Source organism: Rhodamnia argentea, chromosome 10, assembly GCF_020921035.1.
Source record: "Rhodamnia argentea isolate NSW1041297 chromosome 10, ASM2092103v1, whole genome shotgun sequence".
Classification (NCBI taxonomy): Eukaryota; Viridiplantae; Streptophyta; class Magnoliopsida; order Myrtales; family Myrtaceae; genus Rhodamnia; species Rhodamnia argentea.
This window is the reverse complement of record NC_063159.1, coordinates 7,811,272-7,835,483: the sequence shown is the minus strand read 5'-3', so window position 1 is coordinate 7,835,483 and position 24,212 is coordinate 7,811,272. Positions and strand designations below refer to the sequence as shown.

At 39.5% G+C, this 24,212-nt stretch overlaps 1 protein-coding gene and 1 pseudogene across 1 annotated transcript; both read left to right on the top strand.

Moving 5' to 3' along the window:
- Nucleotides 1–2,130: 2,130 nt before the first annotated feature.
- LOC115739264 lies at nucleotides 2,131–3,116 on the top strand. Its single transcript, XM_030672267.2, has 2 exons — nucleotides 2,131–2,606; nucleotides 2,810–3,116. The coding sequence occupies exons 1-2, from the start codon at nucleotides 2,217–2,219 to the stop codon at nucleotides 2,912–2,914; spliced, it is 495 nt and encodes a 164-aa protein (XP_030528127.1). The 5' UTR covers nucleotides 2,131–2,216; the 3' UTR covers nucleotides 2,915–3,116.
- A 5,949-nt stretch (nucleotides 3,117–9,065) lies between these two features.
- LOC115739219 overlaps nucleotides 9,066–24,212 on the top strand; it is a 28,713-nt pseudogene continuing 13,566 nt past the window's right edge.

The window sequence follows — 24,212 nt, the reverse complement described above, 5'->3', positions numbered from 1 at the left end:
GGTTGCCCCTCTCATTATATGAACAAGGGGGAAATTGCACAAAACACCCTGAATCATGGGATGGTACACGTTTATCCAAACTTTCAAGTGTTATACATTATTACCCCGCGAACGCTTTTTATTTTTTATTTTTGTCAGAACCTTCGTGACAATTGTTAACATTGTGTTATATTCTCCTTCAACATATTAAAATGCACATGACTTATAGCGGTAAAAAAATTAAATTTATTCTCATTTTCTGGGAAATCGTTTTTTCACCTGGATTTTTGTGATTTTTTTAAATTAACTAAAACATTAATATCAGAAAATTAAGAATAGATGGTAATATTAACAAAGAGAATAAAGTTTAATCGATATGTGGATAGAGCTAACAAGATATTTCAGGAAAAGAAACACAATTAAGTAAAATGGACAAAGGCCTCAATAACACAAAGGTCAAATTATAAAAGTTGGTTACTCATCAAATATATCTAAATGGTCAATCGATGAAAATACAATTACCTAAAAATATCACCTTGAATTTCGTTTAATCATTTCCTCTTGTGAGGCGACGACCAAATTTCCTCCGATATATATATATATATATATATATATATTAAATTATTAGTCTATCATATTTTACATTAATAAATCCTTTAACGCTCCGTTTGTTTCAAGAAAAAGTGATGTTTCTGGAAAATATTTTTTAGGAAGTTATTTTTTCAGGAAAACAACAATATTTTCCCGTGTTTGGCTAAAACCTAAAAAAGACTTGGAAAATATTTCGTACTTCCGATGCAAAATTTTTTTTATAAAAAAATCGTTTTAGTGATACTATACCATGATCAACTGTTAGTTTTCCATCTAGAATGTTAGAAATAGATGAAACGCAAACTACTTGCGACAAAGTGCAAGAGCTTAGTGACACATGTGTCGCATGTCTTTCACGGGATTACGAGTTCGAATCAAATCCTAAGCGAATCTCGGCTGGCTTGTATGTTGGGCATTTACTGCCCCGTATGAGGAAATTCTTAGACTCTTGGCACGACAGAGTAATTATAGTTGAATTGAAATCGTTCCGCAATAAATAGGGGACGAGACCCAAAAAAGTTGATACTCACCTCCGAAAACAAGGTTGAGTTGATTGCTAACTCTTAACGAGCACTTCCATAAAATACTCAAGCAAAAGAGGGGAAAGTAGATCAAAATTCATAAAATTTAGCTTAAAGTACAATCAAATCTTAAAAATTAAAATTTGAATCCAGCGTGCTTTTTGATCTACCAATTCGGGCTTTTTTTTTTTTTTATAATATGGTAAAATTTTTTTTCCAATTCACGTATATTTTAAATTTTTTTACCGATATAGGGCATGTGCTTCTCTATGGGAGGCGGACATTGCTTGTGACATCTTCATTTTTTTTCCCTTTTTTTAGAGGCACATTTTATTTTTAATTTTTAATTTTTTTCATTTTGTATTTATAATAACGTTTATTTATAACGTTTATATTTCTACAACTTTATAAATATAATGTTTTTCTAAACCTTCTTTTTATAAGCTAATTATTAATAATTAATTTAAAATTTATGAAGACATATAATTAATAAATAATGTAATATTTATGTAATTAATTTGTTTAGTATGTGAATAATTAATAGATATAGATAAAATAATAGATAAAATTGCTAAAAAAAAATAAAAAGCAAAATGCATAAAATAAATTGATAAGATACATAACAATGAAATATCCATATTAAAAGAAAGTGCAATAGTAGATAACAATTCATGAATTAAAAAAATCCGGCAAATAAATAGTGTGATACTAGACCTGCCGAATGACGGAGACAATCCGGTTGTTGAACGGAACCTAATTGCGGAATAGGAGACCGAGACAATCCGGTTGCCGAACAGAACCCGGTTGCGGAACAGGAGACGTAGGAGAACGATATCATCACGAGTGATACTTTGGGCATGTGCGCCTCTATCATGCCCTATATCAGTAAATTTTTTTAAAATATATGTAAATTGGTAAATTATTTTTTTTATCATATTATGGAAAAAAAGCCCTTCCGAGGAGTAACGTTGACGTGTTGCGACACGTGACTCCTTGACTTGTACCTCCCTCTCCCATATCCAACGGTAACTTTCCCCTCCCCCTCTTCTCTCTCTACATAACCAGAGCAAGACACCGATCACCCAACGGCAAAACGATTCGCGATTCGCGACAGAGAACGACGCCATGAACGGAGGTGACGCCGACGACGAAGAAACCCTCGGCCTCTTGCCCAACGCCTGCAAAGTGGTGGAGTATCTGGAGCCGGTGATGTCGCGGGACCTCCTCTACATGTTCCCGGACAACTCGTCCTTGGGCTTCGACTACTCGCAGAGCTCCATCTGGTCCCCGCTCCTCCCCCGCTCCCACTTCCCCATCGATTCCGGCTGCTTCGCCACTCCGAAGAAGCTCTGCTTCGGGTTCGGTCACGAGAAGACGTCGGCGGCGAGGAAGAAGAAGGTTAAACTCTCGATGAGCAACAAGAAGAAGATGATGAAGACGAAGAAGAAGTCGGCGAAGGTCTCTGATTCGTCGCTGACTCCGACGAGCGTTGCCTGTGCGCCCTTCGCTAAAAAGGTACTACCCTATTCCATTCTCTCTGTTCTTGTCAAAAGAAATTTTTTCGGTAATTCATTCAATTTAAAGATTCTATGGTTTTGTGATTATTTGTGCTTGATTATGCAAATCTAAGTTTGAATCATGTGATCTCTTTGTGCAATTTATCGAATTTGTATTCAAAATTTCCGGTTTTAGGGTTCGTTTGGTTTTGGATTTTTCAGGGCTGGGATAAGGTGCTGAAGGCAGCATCCAAGCATTTCAAGAAGAAGAAGAAGAAGAGGGATCCTACGGTCCATGTGAAGCTCTCCAATTATTTGAAAGGCTGAGATTTATTCCTTTTCTTTTTTTTTTCCGCTAGATTTGGTACTCGTGATTCGTAATTCTGTTCAGCTTCGAATGACCATGAAATTTGATGATTCTGAAACTTACGTTGGAATGAAAATCTGTAACATTCCGAAAGTTCCCAGAACGAAAATTCTTGTAGCACTACATCATTCTCCAATTATGTAGATTCTCTCTGTTCCTACACGCGCAATGTCTTTATCATCATCATACTATCTGTTGAACTTAGAAAGGAAGATTGGCGACGAATATCGAGGACTTGAAGCAACCTAAACAGATCGGGCACGTGCATTTTGTTCCGCCAATTATGTCGTCATCGCGTTGTTAGATTTCTTTAGTCCGCCATTGCCCTCGCCCAAAGCTAAAAAAAATTAGCCCTGTTTTTGTTCTTGGGGTTGGGGGAGGGAGGGGGAAGTAGAGCTTTGGAGACTTCGTGAGCGCGCTGCAATGTGTGTTTGGGATGAGTGTTCACACTTTACTGTCGCTGGGGATTGCATGAAACTTCATTTGATTAAGAAGGTAAAGTTGGAATCTTTGATGGGAACCTTGAAATCTAGAGTTGTCCTCAGCACTGATGTGTGGAGTTCTGTGGAAGATTTGATTTACCCATGTGTGGAGTTCCATGTCAATAAGAATCAAAGAGATGTTTGACAAGTACCATGGGAGCATCGGGGAAAAAGACTCGATGATGCTCACAGCAGTAGTACTAGATCTGCTATGGTGGATTCTAATGGAAATAAAGCTGGAAAAGTTGACTGGATGTTAACAAGTATGAAGGTTGAGGACTTTTTGAGCATTCTGATGCTGTGTTGCAAGCGCAATCCTCTCCGCCTGATGACTGATGATGTTTGCCAATTCCACGACTTTATGAGAGAAGCTTAAAAGTAGAATAAGACGGAGTACATCTGTATCTCGAGCAGCGATGTGGAGATTGTGAAGGTGAGTTTGACATCTAGTCATGGTATAAGCACGGTTGACCAAGATATAAGGTTCTCTGCTGCATGGCGAGTGATATCTTGGCTATTCCAGCGTCTGCATTCTGCACTTGCTTCTGGTGCAGCTTTCAGCACGTCATTCTCTGATCTCAGAGATTGCAGACTCACCCGTTTGTGCACAAGATCTGTTGAGATCCAGTATCAGGCCCATCTTGCATCGAAGAGAGCCTTGAGAATGCAGAGAAACATGAATCAGGTTTCTTCCATCATGCGTAACTTCATTTTCGCGCGGTACCTTATTCTTACGGCTTTTGTGTGCAGAGCTTATATTCTTAGTATGATTCAACGGATTGATTATATTTTGGCTTCTTAGCTTTTGAAATTTTACACAGATTTGTTGGCCTCACTGACGAGGGAATCCCAGTAGGATGAAGTTTAAAAGAAGCGGTAACTTTTCTAGGAGCATACATCCGCGTAAACTTTTCAAAAGATTAACGAAGTTGGGATTGACTAGGATCGCGTGTTCAATAAACTTTTGCAGATTGGTAGCTTGAACTGCTGCAGGAGAAGGCTATATTGAGTTGAAGATCTCTTTATGGAAAGATCTCTGGCCATTTTGCTGGTCATTTTCATGCCTTAATCTTTAATGGAGGTTCTCTCATTTGATATGTATATTTTTGGTGACTCTGTAATGGACTGTACATCACATTGTAGGAAAACATTTTGAAAAAAAAAAAAAAAATTGTCGTCACCGAGAATTTGTCGTCCTCGGCCGACCCCCTCATTTGTTTGCATCATTGTTCAAAATCCTTTGCTACTCTCCTCCATAATGCAGATGGGGATTTTACTTAAGAAGTCCACAACAATGAAATGCAGAGTCAACATCGTCCATTGTTTTTGAAAGAGTTCATAGAAAAAAAGAATCTGGTTTTCTAATGTTCGTAGGAAATAAGTAGTGCTGCATAGATTTGCGAAACAAATACATCGCAAATTTGTACGCAGCACAGGTTACTCCTTATTTCAATGAGGCACAAACTTATGGAGATCACTTACCTAGGCACGACCATCTTAATCTTGCGAGCGTAAGATGACTTAATTTGTGATCGTGTCGATGCGAGGTCTTGCAACATAGATTACCAGTCGAAAGGCAAGAATACACTTGTATTTCTACATAAATAAGGAGAAAACCAAACCAGATTACAATCGAATCCAGTTGTAAAGCACATGTGAATTGCCATCCCAATGCCTGACCTAAGTAAATGCTCTTCTCTGCCACGACGCCATCCTCAACAAATGTAATGAGGTCAGCTCAGCTCTTTTCAGGGGGAAAAACTCAAGATAGAATCTTAAACGTGCTTCTAATTTTCTGTTAAACCCACAAAACGGGACTCATTCTCAAATATCAGGTGTTCTCAAACTCCACAGATAGCAATTATATACGCAACAATTCCTCACTATCAAATTAAACATGAAGATCCATACACCAACGCTAGCATATAATACTTAAGCAGTTTTCCTCCTCTTAAATCTTAACTCCAGTATGTCTAACACTTGATGCACGTTCATTAAATACGTAGACTTTAGGAGCCAATTAGTTTTTTTTTCTTTTGGTTGATTAACGAAGAAAAAGAACAAAAATCTATTTAGGGAGTCTCATATAAGATTGCATTAATTTGGAGAAACAGTTATTGTGAACTTCAAATTTTGCAAGATACTTGGTGAGTCACTCGTCATCTAGGACTAAATTTCATTGACATCTCGTGCAGGCCTTTTGAGTTAACCCGCGACATGTAACTCAGAACTCATTATGAATGCAGTTTAACTAGTCATTCGTGTATCTTCTTAAATTATGCATGTTTAATAAGGAAAATATACAAAAAATTGGTATAGATTCTAGGGAAAATTCCAAATAAGGGTTTAAGGTTGGGTCATTTTCTAAAAAAAAAAAAATTGATCTGAAGTATATATTGTCTCAAATAAGGGTCTGAAGTGGTCAAGTCAATCTAAAATATGGCCTAAATGATGTGGGCATTTTCGTGGAAGGCATTTTTTTTTTTCCTTTTCTCTTTCTCTTTCTCTTTCTCTTTCTCTTTCTTCTATTCTCTCCTTTTCTTCTTCCTTTCACACAGTGGCTGATGATGTTACGGCACTTAAGTCCGCGCCGTACAAAGATTAAACTTAATTGGTCAAGTTCTCCTCTAGGGTACGTCGCTTCTTTACCAACGTTTGGGGCTGAATTCCCTGAAAAAATCATAACTTTAGATTCAGTCTCAAATCTACCCCAACTTCTTTTTCTGTCTTGAAAAAAACCTCAAACTTTAGGTCCAATCCAAAATCTATCCCGAACATGTTTTTTTGTCGCAGAAAAAACCCCAAGCTTTAATAGCTCGAAATGTTTTCACTTTGGGGACAATTTTCCATCTCCTCTTCCCGATGTCAATTTGTTATAGATGGAAAGTTAATAATTTTTTTTTAAAGAAAATAAAATTCAGGGTAAATTTGGGACTGGACCTAAAATTTATGAGTTTTTTTTTTCGAGACAAAAAAAGGTTCGGAGCAGAATTTTCATTTATAATCGGTTAGATTAGATCAACATAAGTTTATGCCACGGTCGGGGTCGGTCAAACGACACCGCATTCGGGAATGAGTCATCAGGTGGTGGTTATGCATGATATCTCTTTGTGTGTATGTTTTTTTTTTTTTTTGGCACGCTCGCCCGTACCGCACACGGTTCATATGGAATCAAAGTGTCCTTTGTCAATTTTGGCTTTTAATTAAGATTGAGCAATCAACCTTGGCTGCAATATCAACTTACAATGACTTGTTTGGGTGGCTAAAAATCCCGACCTATAAAATCAAAAGGATACTACAAGAACACAAATCCTAAGACCACGGCCAATCCTCAACCACCCCCTTACGTTGACAATTCAGCTGAAGTTGGATGGAGAGATGTTTGATCATTAATCGCTCTTTGCTATAATTATATAATACCTGGCTCATCGATTACGTGTCGTGTCCTATCTTTCGTGTGGTTTATGATGTCATAATTTTGGGGTTCCGCATAAAATTTGGACCGAGTAAGATAGTGGCATGTTGAGTCCAACAACTGAGTTCATGCTTTTTTAATTGCTTTGTCTCTTTAGATAATCCGATCTACTTCTTGATATCTGTTCCAAAGTCTGTTTCTCATCGACGCCATCTTCCATTCTCTTGCTTTCCCTCCATGTTGCGGTTAGGGTTATGCATGTCACGTGATGAACACCGAGGATTCTATGCTTTCTGTCACCATCCAAATGCACCATGCTGTTAGGCTCCATTTGTTTTTTCGAAAAGTGAATAATGTACGAGATATTTTTAAAAAGATGATCGATTTTATTACTTACAAAAATGAAAAACAAAACGCATCGTTCATGAAAATATTCTGACATAAACTATTGCCGATAACGAAATCATTTTCTATTGAGTAATTATTTCAAGCGATACAAATGATCATTTTTAGCAAACTTGTGTACCAATCAAACTTCGATACGGAAAGCCACTTGGTGAATCAATGTTGTTACTTGTTATCCCTCACTTTTTCTGATTGAGAAATAATACCAACAACAATAGCAACAGTGGATAATAACACCATAATCAAGAGTCCAGCCACTGTTGGATCACGACATTTCTGATTGTGGCCTTGTTGTGTGTGTGTGTACTCGGAAAAAATAATTTATCATCAAGTGGTAGAGCCCTCCCGTAGAACATTCGTGATTAAAGAAACGATTAGGGAGTCATTAATTTTTATGGTTAGTGCCTTCCCGCTCAGGCACCCGTGCCAGATTCCAAATAATTTCGGAGATCTTTGGTCAGTGGGGCGATCATCAGGACACTAGCTGTCTACGAGGTTTTTCAACCTTTAGGAGGTATTTTTTGTGCGAAATCATTTGATCCGATGAAGCCCTCGTGCCATAAATGGTTCGAGACGATTTATTGTCTGCGGTATTGAAAAATTACTCACAAAACGACGACCGCATTAATATAGAAAACAGCATCCCGGATTATAACTACAACTTTGTGGATACCCAACCCGATTTTAACCTCAGTTCTAGCTAGAACCGTCAACATGGGTCAAAGATCCATTTTCGACCAATATTTTGTACAAAAAAATTGTATATGGGTTCTAAATTTTTAAAGGACAAAATAAAAATTGGATTCAAAATGTTAAAGTTAAATCAGATTGGTCAAAAATGGGCCGCACACTCAAACCCATTTTCTACCCAAGAGGAATGGACTTAGCTTGCAACTCCCACAGGTAGGCCTTGAAGGTTCAACTTGTTTATTTTTAATTTTAATTTTTTATTTATATAAGTAAATGAAAGAAATCAGAAAAGAAAAATAAAATCAACAAATATAAAAATTGTTCATGGAATCTCGCCGCCGCCGTCACCTACCTCCGACCGGCGACCAGGTAGGGGCAAAACTATAAATTCCGGTGCAAATTAGGGTCCAAAAAAGATGAAAATGCTTCCAGGCAGAGTGGCCGTCGTAGAGCTTGCAACCGAAATTCCAGGGGTCCGGACGGTTGTCGGCGTCAAGCTCACAGAGCAGGGAGCTGCTGACGTGTGCTTTGGTGACGGTCGCCGAGCCTGGCGATGGCCTCGTCGCACTTCTTGTTCTTGGGAACGAAGGGAAGGTTCGAGCTTAGGTTTCTATGAGGTGGAGGTGTGTTGTTTTCGAGGTTGGGCGTGAGTTTATGAAGGATTCTGCAATTTGAAGAAGGTTTTGATTTCTCCATTTGTTTCATTCAATAAAGCTCGAGGGCTTTTGCTCGTGAATTTTTCCTGCAAATTCGGTCATCATGTTGCGCACATCTTTGTTTGGAGCTTTAATGGCGTGCAAGCATTTTCTATGTCATGGTGTGGTGCAACAGGAAACTGACGAAGGGGAGAGGGAGGGTAATCGAGCGGGAAAGAGAGAGGCGAGGGGACGGGAAAAAAAAAGAATCTGAAAGGTGGGCCCAATTCGGACAGATGGCAATCAATGACTGGAGTGATAATTTGCTTACGTGGACTATGAAACTCGATTGAGACCATTTATTGTCACGCAATATGTTCTCATGAAACGAGACTCACCCAATATTTTGAAATTTCGCCTACACAAACAACCCCACACCACCCCCCCCCCCCGCGCAATCCTCTTAGCTTGACCCAAACTTCCTCCTCTTCCTCCTCCAAAGGCGCACAGCACCCCGTTCTTTTAGTCTCTCCCAATTTTAAAGTCGAGGCACGAGATGATGATGTCGTCGCCCTCGCTGAAGCTGCTCTGCCTTTGTTTGCTCCACCTGGCGGCCCATCTCCCCTCTCGCCTCCGCTGGCAACTTCTACACGGACTTTGACATCACTTGGGGCGACTACCGTGCCCAGATACTCGACGGAGGCCAAGGGCTCACCCTCTCTCTCGACTAGGTTTCAGGGTCCGGTTTCAAGTCTAAGAACGAGTATCTCTTTGGACGCATCGACATGCAGATCAAGCTCGTGGAAGGCAACTCGGCCGGGACAGTCACTGCATACTACGTAAGCTTTTCTTTTCCATGAACCGTCCGCTCCTCACCATGCGTGGTAATAATCATGGGAGCCCTGCTGCGTGCTTAAAAATCTTATGTTCCTCTTTTATGACTCGTGCAGTTGTCCTCTCAAGGCCCGAGGCACGACGAGATTGACTTCAAGTTTCTTGGCAACCTATCCGGGAACCCCTATACGCTCCACACCAATGTGTTCACGCAGGGGAAAGGGAACAGAGAACAGCAGTTCCACCTCTGGTTCGATCCCACCAAGGCATTTCACACCTACTCCATCGTCTGGAAGGCTCGACGCACCATGTAATGTCCCCAAAACCTTATGACCATGACCATTTTCCTCTCTATACAAACTGGTATACGCTCCAGTTGTTGACTAACCCGCCAATTTCCCTATTTCAGATTCCTGGTGGATAACAGTCCCATAAGAGTGTTCAACAACTTGGAGTCGATTGGCGTGCCTTTCCCAAGAAACCAGCCCATGAGGCTTTACTCTAGCCTCTGGAACGCCGATGACTGGGCGACAATGTGTGGCCCCGTCAAGGTTGACTGGACCAAAGCTCCTTTCACCGCATCTTTCAGGAACTTCAATGCCGATGGTTATGTGGTCTCCTCCGGGTCTTCGTCCTGCGCCTCAAAGTCTACCAATGGCTTACAGACAAGCGCGTGGCAGGAGCAATCCCTTGAGGGGCCCGCCAGAAACAGGCTCCGTTGGGTGCAGCAGAAGTACATGATCTACAACTACAGCAGCGACTCCAAACGGTTCCCTCTGTTGGAAATTAAACTTGATTCATGAATCTAGGTGCATTAAAATAGTTCATGCATGTATCATGCATTTAATTAGTCCATTGGATTTTCAAGATTCATGTACTTCAAAGTTTTAGGAGTTTTATGAGGTCTTCATAATTGCATACAATGTACTAAGGGTCTTCGTGTGTATCCATATAAGGGCTTGTGATTGAATCATATAGCTAAGCCCGAAAATAACAAAGAGTATTCTAAGTAATCTCTTGTGTTCCTCTTTTCTCAACTTCCATTTTCCAACAACGTGGTATCAGAGCCATACGGTTGAAGATGAATAGCTCCTTTCCTTATGCCATTCCCAAGCTTACGAAGCAAAATTATGGGCAATGGTGCATTCGCATGAAGCCGTTGCTTGGCTCACAAGATGTGTGGGATGTTGTTCAAAAAGGCTATGATGAACCGGAGGATGAAGCAGCCATGAACCAAAATCAAAGGAACGCTTTGAGCAAGTTTCGTAAAGGTGATCAACTTGCCTTCTCTATTATTCACATGGGCTTGGATGAAGCCATGTTTGAGAAAGTTGCTTCCGCATCAAAGGCCAAAGAAGCTTGGGATATTCTAGAAAATAATTTCAAAGGAGTGGAAAAGGTGAAGAAGGTACGTCTTCAAACTCTTCGTGGGGAGTTCGAATCTCTACATATGACGGAATCCGAATCCGTTACTGATTACTTCACTAGAGAATCCTCCGTAACCAATCAAATGAAGCAATATGGCGAGGATATTGAAGATGTTCGTGTTATTGAAAAGATCCTTAGATCGCTTGACTCAAAGCTTGATCTTGTTGGTGTTGCCATTGAGGAATCCAACGACTTGGAGACTATGACCCTTGATCAACTCATGGGGTCATTGCAAGCATATGAAGAAAGATTGAAGAAGAAGGGAGAGTCGGCGGCCCAAGTACTCCAAACAAAGGTCTCTTTGGGAGATCAAGTGAAAAAGCAAGAATGGTCCCATGAGAGAGGTCAAAATACTGGCCATGGTCGTGGTCATGATCGTGACCGTAGTCGTGGTCGTAGTCGTGGTCGTGGTCATGGTCGTGGAAGGAGCGGAGACCAATATTCCAACAATAAAAGGTCAAGCTTTCAATCAAGAGGACGTGGAAATTATGGCTACAATAGAGGTGAAAGGAGAAGGTATGATAAATCTAATATTCAATGGTATTCTTGTCACAAATTTGGCCACTATGCCAATAAATGTAGGAGTGCCACTACTAACAATGAAGTGAAGGCCAATTATGTTGAAATTAAAGAAGAAGAAGAAGATGATGAGGCATTGTTGTTATTGGCAACCAAAGAAGAAAGAGAGAAAGGAGCATGGTATCTTGACACCGGTGCCGCCAATCACATGAGTGGCAACCTAGAGTTATTCTCAACTCTTAAGGACGAGGTGAATGGCAACATCATTTTTGGGTATAATACTAAAGTTCCAATCAAAGGAAAAGGTGATGTTTTAATTCGTGCTAAAAATGGAAGTCATCTTTTGATTTCTCAAGTTTATTATGTTCCTACTTTGAAGTCTAATATTCTGAGTTTGGGACAATTACTTGAGATGTGATATGATGTTCACTTGAAAGATTGTTGTCTTCTTTTGAGAGACGAATCTCATAAGTTGATAGCTAAGGTGCCTATGGAGAAAAATAGAATGGTCCTGCTAAATGTTCAAGTTGATCATCCAAGGTGCTTGAAGAGTTGTGTTGAAGATACTTCTTGGCTTTGGCATTTGAGATTTGGCCATTTGAATTTTGGTGGCTTGAAGACTTTGGCAAATGAAGATATGGTGTATGGGTTGCCCAACATCAATCATCCCAACCAACTTTGTGAAGGATGTCTTTTTGGCAAACAAGCTAGAAAAAGCTTTCCAAGGGAGGCGACTTCAAGAGCATTGAAGCCACTCCAACTTGTTCATGCCGATGTGTGCGGACCTATAAAACCATCATCATATGGTAAAGCTAATTATTTCCTACTCTTTATTGACGATTATTCTCGCAAAACTTGGGTTTATTTTTTGAAGGCTAAAAATGAAGTTTTTGGAGCATTCCAAAAATTTAAGACCCTTGTTGAGAAAGAAAGTGGCTTTTACATTAAAGCATTAAGGATTGATCGAGGTGGAGAATTTACTTCCAAGGAATTTGAAACCTTTTGTGACACCAATGGGATTCGTCATTTCCGGACTGTTCCAAGGTCTCCACAGCAAAATGGTGTCGTAGAACGGAAGAATAGAACCATTCTCAACATGGTTCGAAGCATGCTTATAAGCAAAAGGATGCCGAAGGAATTTTGGGCTGAGGCCGTTGCATGTGCGGTATATTTGTCCAACCTATCTTCTTCGAGAAGTGTTCGTGGCGTGACACCTCAAGAAGCATGGAGTGGTAAGAAACCTAGTGTTTCTCACTTACGTGTTTTTGGAAGTATTGCTTATATTCATGTTCCAGATGAGAAGAGATCCAAACTTGATGAAAAAAGTGAGAAGTTTGTCTTCATCGGCTATGATCCTAAATCTAAAGGGTACAAGTTCTACAATCCTTCCAATAGGAAGAGCGTGATTAGTAGAGATGCAGAGTTTGATGAAAATGCCTCATGGGATTGGAATGTCGCCGAAATTAATGAATATGGCATTTGTCCTTTACAAGAGGGAGAATCAAGCCAAAGAACACACCAAGGTGATATTACTCCACCTCCATCTCCTACTCCTCAAGGTTCCCATGATAGTTCCTCCGAAGGGCCGATGCGCAAAAGGAATCTTGTGGAGATATATGATGAAACAGAAGTTGTTGATAATCCAAGTTTATTTTGTTTCTTTGCTGACATTGAACCATTAAACTTTGAAGAAGCGGTGCATGATGAGAAATGGAGGCATGCAATGGAGCAGGAGATTCAAGCAATACAGAAGAATGGCACATGGGAATTAGCAACCCTTCCTAAAGGACAAAAGGCAATTGGCGTAAAATGGGTGTATAAAGTGAAGAAAAATGCCAAGGGAAAATTGGAAAAATACAAAGCGAGACTCATCGCGAAAGGCTATAGTCAGAAGCATGGCATTGACTATGATGAGGTATTTGCTCCCGTAGCTCATTTGGAAACTATTTGTTTGATTATTTCCTTGGCAGCTCAAAATAAGTGGAAAATTTATCAAATGGACGTTAAGTCCGCTTTCTTGAATGGCTATCTTGAGGAAGAAGTGTATGTTCAGCAACCTTTGGGCTATGTTGTCAAAGGACATGAAGATAAGGTCTTGAAGTTGAAGAAGGCTTTGTATGGCTTGAAACAAGCACCAAGGGCTTGGTATAGTCGCATCGACAAATATTTTCAAGACCATGGATTCATCAAGTGTCCACATGAGTATGCTCTATATGTCAAAGAGGACAAAGCTGGAGGTTTTATGCTCGTATGTTTGTATGTCGACGATTTGATCTTCACCGGCAACAATGTAAAAATGTTTGAAGAATTTAAGAAGGCGATGGCTCAAGAGTTCGAGATGACCGACATTGGGCTTATGTCGTACTATCTTGGAATTGAAGTGAAGCAAGATGATGGTGGTATCTTCATTTCTCAAGAAGCTTATGCAAATAAAATTCTTGAGAAATTCAAAATGGAGAAATGTAAGCCGGTGAGCACTCCCATCGAATGTGGAGCAAAGATGTCAAGGTTTGATGAAAGTAAGAAGGTGGATCCGTCTCTTTATAGAAGCCTTGTTGGAAGTTTGAGGTATTTAACTTGTACAAGACCCGATATTCTCTATAGTGTTGGTCTTGTTTGTCGATACATGGAAGCACCTACCGAGAATCACATGAAGATGGCCAAGAGGGTACTTCGATACATAAAAGGTACTCTTGATTATGGTTTAATTTATTCCCCTGCTAGAGACTTCAAGCTTCATGGATATTGTGATAGTGATTGGGGTGGTGATGTTGATGATCGAAAGAGCACCACCGGTTTCTTATTTTTCTTGGACGATACTGCATTTACTTGGTGTTCAAAGAAGCAGCCAATTGTGACTCTTTCAACTTGTGAAGCCGAGTATGTATCCCTGCATCATGTGTATGTCATGCAATTTGGCTAAGGAAGTTGTTGATTATGCTTCACATGCCAGAAGAAGATGCTACCACAATTTATGTTGATAACAAGTCTGCTATTGCTTTGGGAAAGAATCCCATTTTCCATGATCGAACTAAGCACATTGACACAAGATTTCACTTCATAAGAGAGTGCATTGAGAAGAAAGAAGTAAAGCTTGCTTATGTGAAGACTAATGATCAAGTTGCCGATATCTTCACTAAGGCATTGAAGTTTGAAGATTTTGCAAGATTGCGTGCTTCGATTGGAGTCACTAGATATGATCAAGTTTAAGGGGAAGTGTTGGAAGTTAAACTTGATTCATGAATCTAGGTGCATTAAAATAGTTCATGCATGTATCATGCATTTAATTAGTCCATTGGATTTTCAAGATTCATGTACTTCAAAGTTTTAGGAGTTTTATGAGGTCTTCATAATTGCATACAATGTACTAAGGGTCTCCGTGTGTATCCATATAAGGGCTTGTGATTGAATCATATACTAAGCCCGAAAATAATAAAGAGTATTCTAAGTAATCTCTTGTGTTCCTCTTTTCTCAACTTCCATTTTCCAACACCCTCAAGGTCTACCACCAGAGTGCAAGAGATCGAGGTCCCTATGAAATTGAAGCTGCATAGCTGCATCAACTTCCACTACCGCGGTCGGTCCGATTCTTTTGCGCTTGGAGGAGGCGCCGTCGACGTGCTTGACGCAAAGGAGGCGGACGACATAAATGGACTGGGAGAGCAACCGGAGGAGGGAGACCTCGCGGAGGATTATGTAGATGGATTGAAATCCATGAAATGTCTCATTAACATGATGATGATTTGAGTAAGATGTTACTCAGAAATTTTGGCTCTTGTTTATTAATTTTAGCCCATGTCCATGTAGATGAAGGACAGATTGCATGAAACCGTGCCTTCTTCATATATGATTATTGTTTTCACTTCCTAAATAAATTACGCCTTGCTTTTTAATTGGACAACCCCCAATGACACGTAGGAAAATAATGAGCAAAATACCTATAACATGTTTCAATATCTATACCCAATAATATCATAGTCTTCGCCATCTTTGCAACTATCAAGTGCACACAAGATACAAAAAAAGATTGTGTGACGTACTCACTAAAAGGCAAGACCTCATGAGCATAACTCTTGAGGGGGACGGTGAAGGTGCGACCCAGCCCGAGATCGGCGATCTTTAGGATCCCCTTCTCCTTGTCGCCGAGCAAGTTCCGGGGCTTGAGATCGCAGTGGAGCACGCCGTGGCTGTGGCGATGAGCGACGCCCTTGAGGAGATCGGTGTCCAGTTACTTCCTTGGACATGAGCTACGGCATCGGCTTCCCGGAGGCGGCGCACTAGCCTTGCGTTTGGAGGCGGCGCCGTCAACGTGCTCAACGTAGAGGGACCGGGAGAGCAAATGGAGGAGGGAGACCTCACGGAGGGCGGTGGGGCCACGCATTGTAGACCTTGCCGTACGTGCCCTCGCCAACCTTCTCCAGCTTCTCATACTTCTCCACCTCCAATCTCCGATCGCTCACTCTCTCACTCTCTCTCTCTCTCTCTCTCTCTCTAGAAATGGGCGGTGGTTTCGGTTTTGGAACCTTAACGTTGGAGGGGCTGCGAAGTGGGGTGGAGGTATACATGGCCGGTTCCGGTTTAGGAACCGGCGCTTGAAAATGCCGGTTCCGGGCCGGTTCTGGTTCGGAACCGGCGGTTTCGGGCCGATTCATTCCGGTTCCTTTTTTAATTTTAATTTTTAAAATAATAAATAATAAAATAAACATAATAAATTATAAATTATAAAATATAATCAAATTGTACATTGTAATAAAATATGGAGAAAAAAAGAGAGAGGAGGAATGGGCTTGAACTTAATGAATTATCATTAAACGCCTACATATCTTCTTGGGGATAGAAGAATCAAAGCCCATGTAGTTCTTTTACCTTTGATAACCCCAACTTACCTCATCGTCAATCGTCGCTACCCGTTGTGGTACCCGTGGCGGTGGTATCTCTAATATCATCTCTAAAAAATTCGTGTTCACGATCTAGCTCTTGGTGTCGAAATTTCGCCCTCGTCCAATCGTCGACACAAGCTTGAGTTTCCACAGACTCCGAACTTAATCTTGAACGGCGAGAGTCCAAAACTAATCCTCCAGCGCTAAATGCTTGTTCAACTGCAACCGTTGAAGAAGGGGTTGCTAATATTTGACGAGCGATGAGGGCGAGAACTGGGTAATCGATTTGGTGACTCTTCCACCACTTTAGGATTTCGAAATCTGTACTATGTTACGTATCACGAAACTCAAATTGAGTGGTTAAATATTTTTCTAATTCAGAAATACTACCTGTTGCCCCTTTTTATTTTTTTTTTGCCTACTCTTGAGCATATTATACCCTATACTAAGTGAACTACCACCTTCGCTACGTGAGACAAAGGATTGTAAAGATCCAGAATCACTTAAACCATATCTACTACAAAATTCTCCATATAATACTACTATAGATTCTTTAATATCTCCTAGTATATTTGAAATATTTATTGAATCTTCAAAATGTAAACAATCATGATAATACACATTCAAATAATCTAGTAAACCGTCTAATTTAATACGTGGATAAAAAAAAATACCAACTAAATAGACAAGAGGAATTTGCAAATAATAATGCAACCATTTTTCTCGCATTACTAAAATAGTTCGAGCTAATTTAGTATTATTTTCATATTCACTAAAAATACTACCAATATTAACACACTCTATTAAAAATAAATGCATAGTAGGATAATAAATACCAGATAAAGTCTTAGTAGCATCATTAAAAATTTTCAAAAAATCTAGATTTTTTTTGTAAATGTCCCAATGTTGCGGAAGTAAAGTAATTTCGGGAATATTTTGTGAAATAAACATACATAATAAATCTTTGTAATCAAAAGTTTGCCGAAGCAATTCGTGCGTCGAATTCCAACGAGTCGGAATATCTTTTAGAAATCTTCTTGCCCTTCTCCCATTTTGTTTACAAAATTTTCCCCATGATTTCATAAAATGGGGACGACTCCATAAAAATTTAATTGCACCCTTTATTGGGGCGAGAGAAGTGTCAAGAGTTCGTAAACCATCTTGTACACATAAATTTAAAACATGGCAAATACATTTAATGTAAAAAAATTGTCCGCCAAAAGTGGGTTTGCAAATATTTTCTAATTTGGGAATAGAAGCGGTATTTGCAGCGGCATTATCAAAACCAATTGAAAATACTTTATTTATCAAATTATATTCTTCTAAAACTTGTCTAATTATTCTATAAATATTATAAGCCGAATGTCTTTCATCAAAAACTCGGAATGCAATAAGTCTTTTTTGAATGGTCCAATCGTCACCTATCCAATGACACGTGACACCCATATAAGAATGAATTTGTCAAGGATCACTCCAATCGCTACCTATATGCACACGTCCATTGAATTCCACAAAAAAATTTCCTAAAGATTTTTTTCCTTTTTTATAAAGATGAAAAACTTCGCGTTTAAGAGTATTTTTTGGAATAGTTGGTTCTTGCGAAACCAACGCAGTATTTATCAAATATTTCATATTAAAATTTTCACCAGTATTAAACGGAGCATGATCAAGGGCAACATATTCAGCTAATGTTTATTTATAAAGTGCATCGTTGTAACGGAATATAGGATAAGGATTAGAAGTGGCGTACCCGGAAATTTGTTGTTGCGTATTGTCGACCCCGCTTGCGTTGGATGTTTTTTCGTCAAATGCCGACGGAATGTTCCGTAGCTGTTTCCTTTCGTAAATTTATACGTTTGCGAATAATATTTACATTTTATATTATACTTACCTTCTCCTTCATCACGTGCCTTGTCGAAGTGTAGCCACAAGTCGGATGTATTATCTCGGCCCTTCCGTTCCGGCTCATTTGCCGTTGACGTTTCTTCAACACCGGTGGGAGGATGAAGACTTTCTTGTATTGGGATGTGCTCGACGTTCGAAATCGGGACATAGTTGATATTATCGTCGTTGTCTTCCCAACTTGCATACTCACAAGGATCATATTTAGGAATGGGATACTCGTAATCTCCCATAGTCATCTTGCCCTTGTCAGCATTTCCGCTTCCACTTGCCATTTTTGAGAGAATTGAGTCGGGATTGAGAGAATTGAGCGAATTGAGAGAATTTGAACAAATTGAGAGGATTTGAGAGAATTGTTGAGAAGATTTGTGAGAAAAATGAAAGGGAGAGGATATGTATTTATAAGCAAAAAATAAAAATAATTCATTTTTTTTATTTAAAAGGCAACGGCTCTTTGGGCCAACGGCCCAAAGAGCCGTTGTATTTTGGGGGGTGGGGGAAGCGGGCCTACGGGGGCCCGGCGCCGTGGGGCAAAAGAGCCTAACGGCTCTTTGCCCCACCGGCACTTAATTATTATTATTTTTTATAATTACGGGTTGGAACCGTGGGCCCGGTCAACGGGCCGGTTCCGGGCCCACGGTTCTAAATGGCCACATCTAGGTGGAGGGAGAAATGGAGAGGGTGGGCGTTGGGGACAGATTTGAATTTTATCGTGACGAGGGAGATGAGTTGGCACGTGCTTTCCCCTTCGCCCTGTGCTTTGAATTTCGAATGGGTCCGTGCCACGTCATTTTGTCGATTTCTCTTTTTTGCCCATTATTATTATTATTATTATTATTATTATACTAATTATTTTATAATTATATCCACACAATCACTTATTACACATAAAATTCTAAAATTTTCAAATAAGCCCCTCAACTTTGAATCCATTACAAGTAAAACTCTAAATTTTAAAATTCGTTGCACTTTTTACTCTCCCTAACTTATAAACTATCCTATCGATTTTCACCGTCAAATTTTTCCGTTAAGTATGTGTATTTGTCAAGTTGTGCAACACATACGATTTTTAAACTTCAATGAAGAATCCCATTACAGAGTTTGTTGATTAAAAAAAATGTATTATAATCAGCATGTTCATCTTAAAAATCACGTGCATTGCACGTTTTAACGGGGCAAATTTGACAGTGATATAGTGACTGAAATAATAAGCTAGTTCGAGGGAGTAAAGTGTGATGATTTAAAGTACACGGTTTAATTAGATAGAAAAAGTTGAATGAAAAAACTAGGGCCTAACGTGGAAGACGGTGAGACGAGCATGGGGAGGTACAGTTCAAAGCATGTCGCACAATTTCTAGCTTGGTGATATGAACCAATATCCCATCTCAACCCCTTTCGTATGAGTTCATAACATCTCCTTCGGACGGGCATTTTTTTCGACAAAAATTAAAAGGTTAAAAAGATCCAACCCGGAACATTTCGGGTTTGGGTCGACCCCCGTTTAATCCCATAGTTATAGTTTATTCGTGGTAAAACACAACGTCTATGATGGATTCATTTACATGAAGGCGTTTTGTTGGGAAAATTACTAAAAAAAATCTTAAACCTATTGCGGTTGTGCCAATTCCATTCCGAACCTTTCTTTTCCTGACACATTTTGCAATTGTGCCAATTCAGCCCATTTGACCGGCCAATACCGACATGAAACTTATTAATAATATTTCAATTTCTTAATTTTTAGTTTTAAATTGTTTAATTTTATATGTCTTTTTTTAGGGTTTGGGTCGGCGGCGCTGCCGACCACCAGCCTCTGCTACAGGGGGTGCGACCCTTGCTAGGGCTAGGCAAGGGTCCGCGAGCCTGCGGCCTCCTACTGGGCCAAATCCTAAAACAAGACAAAAAGAAGAAAATATAGACAAATTATAAAAAGTAATTAAAAAATATTATCATGTCGGCGCTAGCCGATTAAATGGATTGAATTGGCATAATTGCAGAAGGTTTAGGACTCAATCGATAAAAAAAAAAATTAGGACTGAATTGACACGATTACAATAGATTTAAGATTTTTTTGGTAATTCTCACGCGTTTTGTTGGGTAAAAAAAAAAACAAAGAAGAAGACACATATTTTCACGTGGAAATCCTTTTGAAATTAGAAAGCGAAAAATCAGGGAGCCTCGCTAGGACAATTTGAGTGACAAAGATAAGTAAAAGACTATTTGTATTCATTGTTGAGGAGTAAAAAGCAAGACCAATGGACATAATTCTCCACTAGCAATGAACCTTTGGGGCGCGCTGAAAACATTTAGCTCCTCGAAAGTCCAATAAAATGGTCCTCTTTTGAGAATTTGCGAGAGAAATCCAAAATAACTAAGTCGAGATGTGTTCAGCTATGTAAAATTCATTTGTTACAATCGCATTAGTGACAATAAAAAAAATATAAATAATCTTGTTCGCGACAATTCGAAAAATTCTCTTCCTCCACAAAGCGGCACGTTCACGCCGTGTCGCGAGCGAACGTCTAACCTAGCTCGTGCCTTCCGCATTTGCTACCTCTTGCACCTATGAATGGACCGAGCAATTTCGGCTCAGGCGAAACATTTCGCAATGGATGAGAGGCCCCCTTGCGGCGCGACAAGCATTGTCCTCTTTGAAAGGGATTGGCATGTGTCCACAAAACTTTCGTTTGTTCTATATGTCAAAATTTGTTTCTGTCGGGGATGTTATCCCTTAGGTCCTTTAAGTGTGAATGAGAAGTGTGGGAGTCCCATATAGGATAAGAGATAGATGGGAGATGGGTTTATATATTGGAACTTTGCAAATGAGTTTGCGTCCCAAGGGGCACCCCACTTTCGTGGAAGAGAGAGGACCTACGCAAAGCTAGGATTGGCCCACGCGCGCGCCGCCGCCCGGCTCGGTTCGGGCCAGGCCCGGGGGTTGGGGCTTCTTATATTCCATTTTTTCTATTTTATTTTTTGCCCATCAGTCTTTTATTTTTTGCCAAACAGACACATAGCCGAACAGAATTGTCTAGAAATTTCTGGACATTCGTCCGCGAACGAACAGTTGCAATTGTTCGAAAGGAAAAATTCGTTTAAAGAATAACGAACAAACGCAATTGTTCGTAAAGAGTCGATTGGTTATGTAAACTACCGCCCGAATTCAAGCTTCGTGACTCTTTGTGGCTTTTCGTTCTTCCAAAATAAATAGTCCTCAAATAGGTCATTTCGGGACACGTTTTCTTTTTCCTGAGCATACATTTTCGGTTTCTTCTAGAACTTGCATACCTGTTTTTCCCTCATATATTTTGTGCGATAATCCTACAAAGTTACGTTTGTTGGAGTCTTTTGAAGAAGTACCACTTCAAAGGAACGTGATCCGTTCTATCCTGGGAGACAATTGTCCAACGTCCTCGGGTACGAAATTGAGGGGACAAATTTGTCTTAAGGACACAACGACATTCGTTGGGCTCGGATCAATCTTCTGCGTTCTCGTTTTACATTGGCTAAAGGTTAGTCTTTCAATCTTATTTCTATTTATACGAACTTAGACGACAACAATCTTAAGAAAAATTTTCTGTATTGGACTTCTTGTTTTTGCGCTTAGTTCGTATAATTTTTTGTTGTGAACAATCTGTTCTTCGTTCGTTTAGTGGTGTATCAAGTTTCTGTTATGATGTTCGAATGATCATTCTCGAACTTCATTCCTAACGTTTATAAGAGTTGTTTTTCGAGATAAACGTATTTTGCTATTCGTCAACGTTGTGAGTATTCTGTGTGGTTGTACATTTCGTATACTACTTACAATTTGAAGAAAGTGTTATGTCGGGCTTTTGTGTTGAATACAACTTTCGTATAGTTGTCTTTCCCGAATTGTTGTTGCTCACATACTCACGTGTTGTCCGATATAATCTGTCCTCGACGTTTTTTTTTTGTAAGTTTTCTTTGTTACGTCGTTCATTAGTAAATTTTATTTTATTTTTTAAAGAAATGGCTTCGACTTCGACTCCGATTACTCCTATTCCGAATCATGGAGAAAAGCCGAAAAAGTTCAACGGGTCTGATTTCAAGAGATGACAACAAAAGATGTTGTTCTATCTCACAACCTTGAACTTGGCAAGATTCCTCAATGAGGATGGTCCTAAATTGGACGTTGGAGAGACAAATAAAGAAAAGGTTGCTACTGTGGATGCATGGAAGCATTCCGACTTCCCGTGTCACAACTATGTCCTCAACAGTCTAGATAATACTATCTATAACATCTATAGTCCGCTGAAAACGGCTAAGGAGTTATGGGATAGTCCGGACAAGAAATACAAAACCGAAGATGCCGGATTGAAGAAATTCATTGTTGGCAAATTTCTAGACTTCAAGATGGTCGATTCAAAGACCGTCTTAAGCCAGGTTCAAGAACTTCAAGTGATTATGCATGATGTTCATGCTGTAGAAATAACTCTAAGTGAATCATTTCAAGTGGCTGCTTTTATTGAAAAATTGCCACCTTCTTGGAGAGATTTTAAGAATTATCTCAAACACAAGAGAAATGAGTTGTCACTTGAAAACTATATTGTTCGGTTGAGGATAGAGGAAGATAATAGATTTTCCGAGAAGAAATTTGGCAGAAATCTGGATGTCTCAAGGGCCAATGTTGTTGAAAAAAGATCGAAACGCAACAAGAAGAGGAAAATGCCTAGTAAGTTTGGAGAGGGATTCACCCAAGGTCCGAAAAAGTTCGTTGGCAAATGCTTTAAGCGTGGAAAGTCCGGACATCGAGCCAAAGACTGCAGAACCAAGAAAAGGCAGAAAACTCAGGCAAATGTGGTGGAAGAGATTTCCAATGGTGTTGATGATATCAATCTGACTGCTATAATATCCGAGTGTAATATGGTGGGAAATCCCAAGGAGTGGTGGATTGATACTTGAGCAACTCGTCATATCTGTGCAAACAGGTCGATGTTCTCGTCCTACACAACCGTGGGGGATGATGAAAAACTCTATATGGATAATTCATCAACCTCTAAAGTTGAAGGTGTTGGAAAGATTGCTTTAAAGATGACATCCGGGAAAATTGTGACACCGAACAATGTTCTTCATGTGCCGGATGTTCGCAAGAATTTAGTATTTGCATCTCTCCTTTGCAAGAATGGCTTCAAGTTGGTGTTTGTATCTGACAAGTTTGTACTCTCCAAAAATGAGATGTATGTAGGAAAGGGTTATCCGAGTGATGGTTTGTTCAAGTTGAATGTAATGACTGTTGTAACCAAAGATGCTATGAATAAAGTTGCTTCTACTTATATGCTTGAGTCTTCTAATATATGGCATGCAAGACTAGGACATGTTAACTATAAGTCAATAAAGAAATTAATGAGTATGAGACTATTGCCGGAGTTTGACCGTCCAAGTGAAAAGTGCCAAGTGTGTGTTGAATCTAAGTTTTCCAAGCATTCTTTTCATTCTGTAGATAATAGAGTCACATAACCTTTAGATTTAATACACACAGACATTTGTGATCCGAAAGCAATACCTTCTAGAGGTGGTAAGAAGTACTTTATCACATTTATAGATGACTGTTCGAGGTATTGCTATATCTATTTACTTAACAGTAAAGATGAAGCTGTGAATGCTTTTAGGACTTATAAGTGTGAGGTTGAAAATCAATTAAATAAGAAAATAAAAATAATAAGAAGTGATAGAGAAGGTGAATATGAATTTCCTTTTGAGGAAATTTGTTCTGAATTTGGTATCGTTCACCAAATTACCGCCCCTTATATACCGCAATCGAATGATGTGGCGGAAAGGAAAAATCGATCCCTAAAGGAAACAATGAATGCATTGTTGAACAGTTCTGGTTTACCGCATAATCTGTGGTGGGAAGCTGTCTTGACAGCAAACTTTATTTTAAATAGAGTACCCCACAAAAGGACACAACAAACTTCATATGAGAAATGGAAAGACAGAATGCCTAACTTAAATTATCTCAAAGTGTGGGGGTGTTTGGCTAACGTTGCGGTTCCTAAACCTAAAAAGGTTAAGATAGGACCAAAGACCGTTGACTGTGTTTTTATTGTATA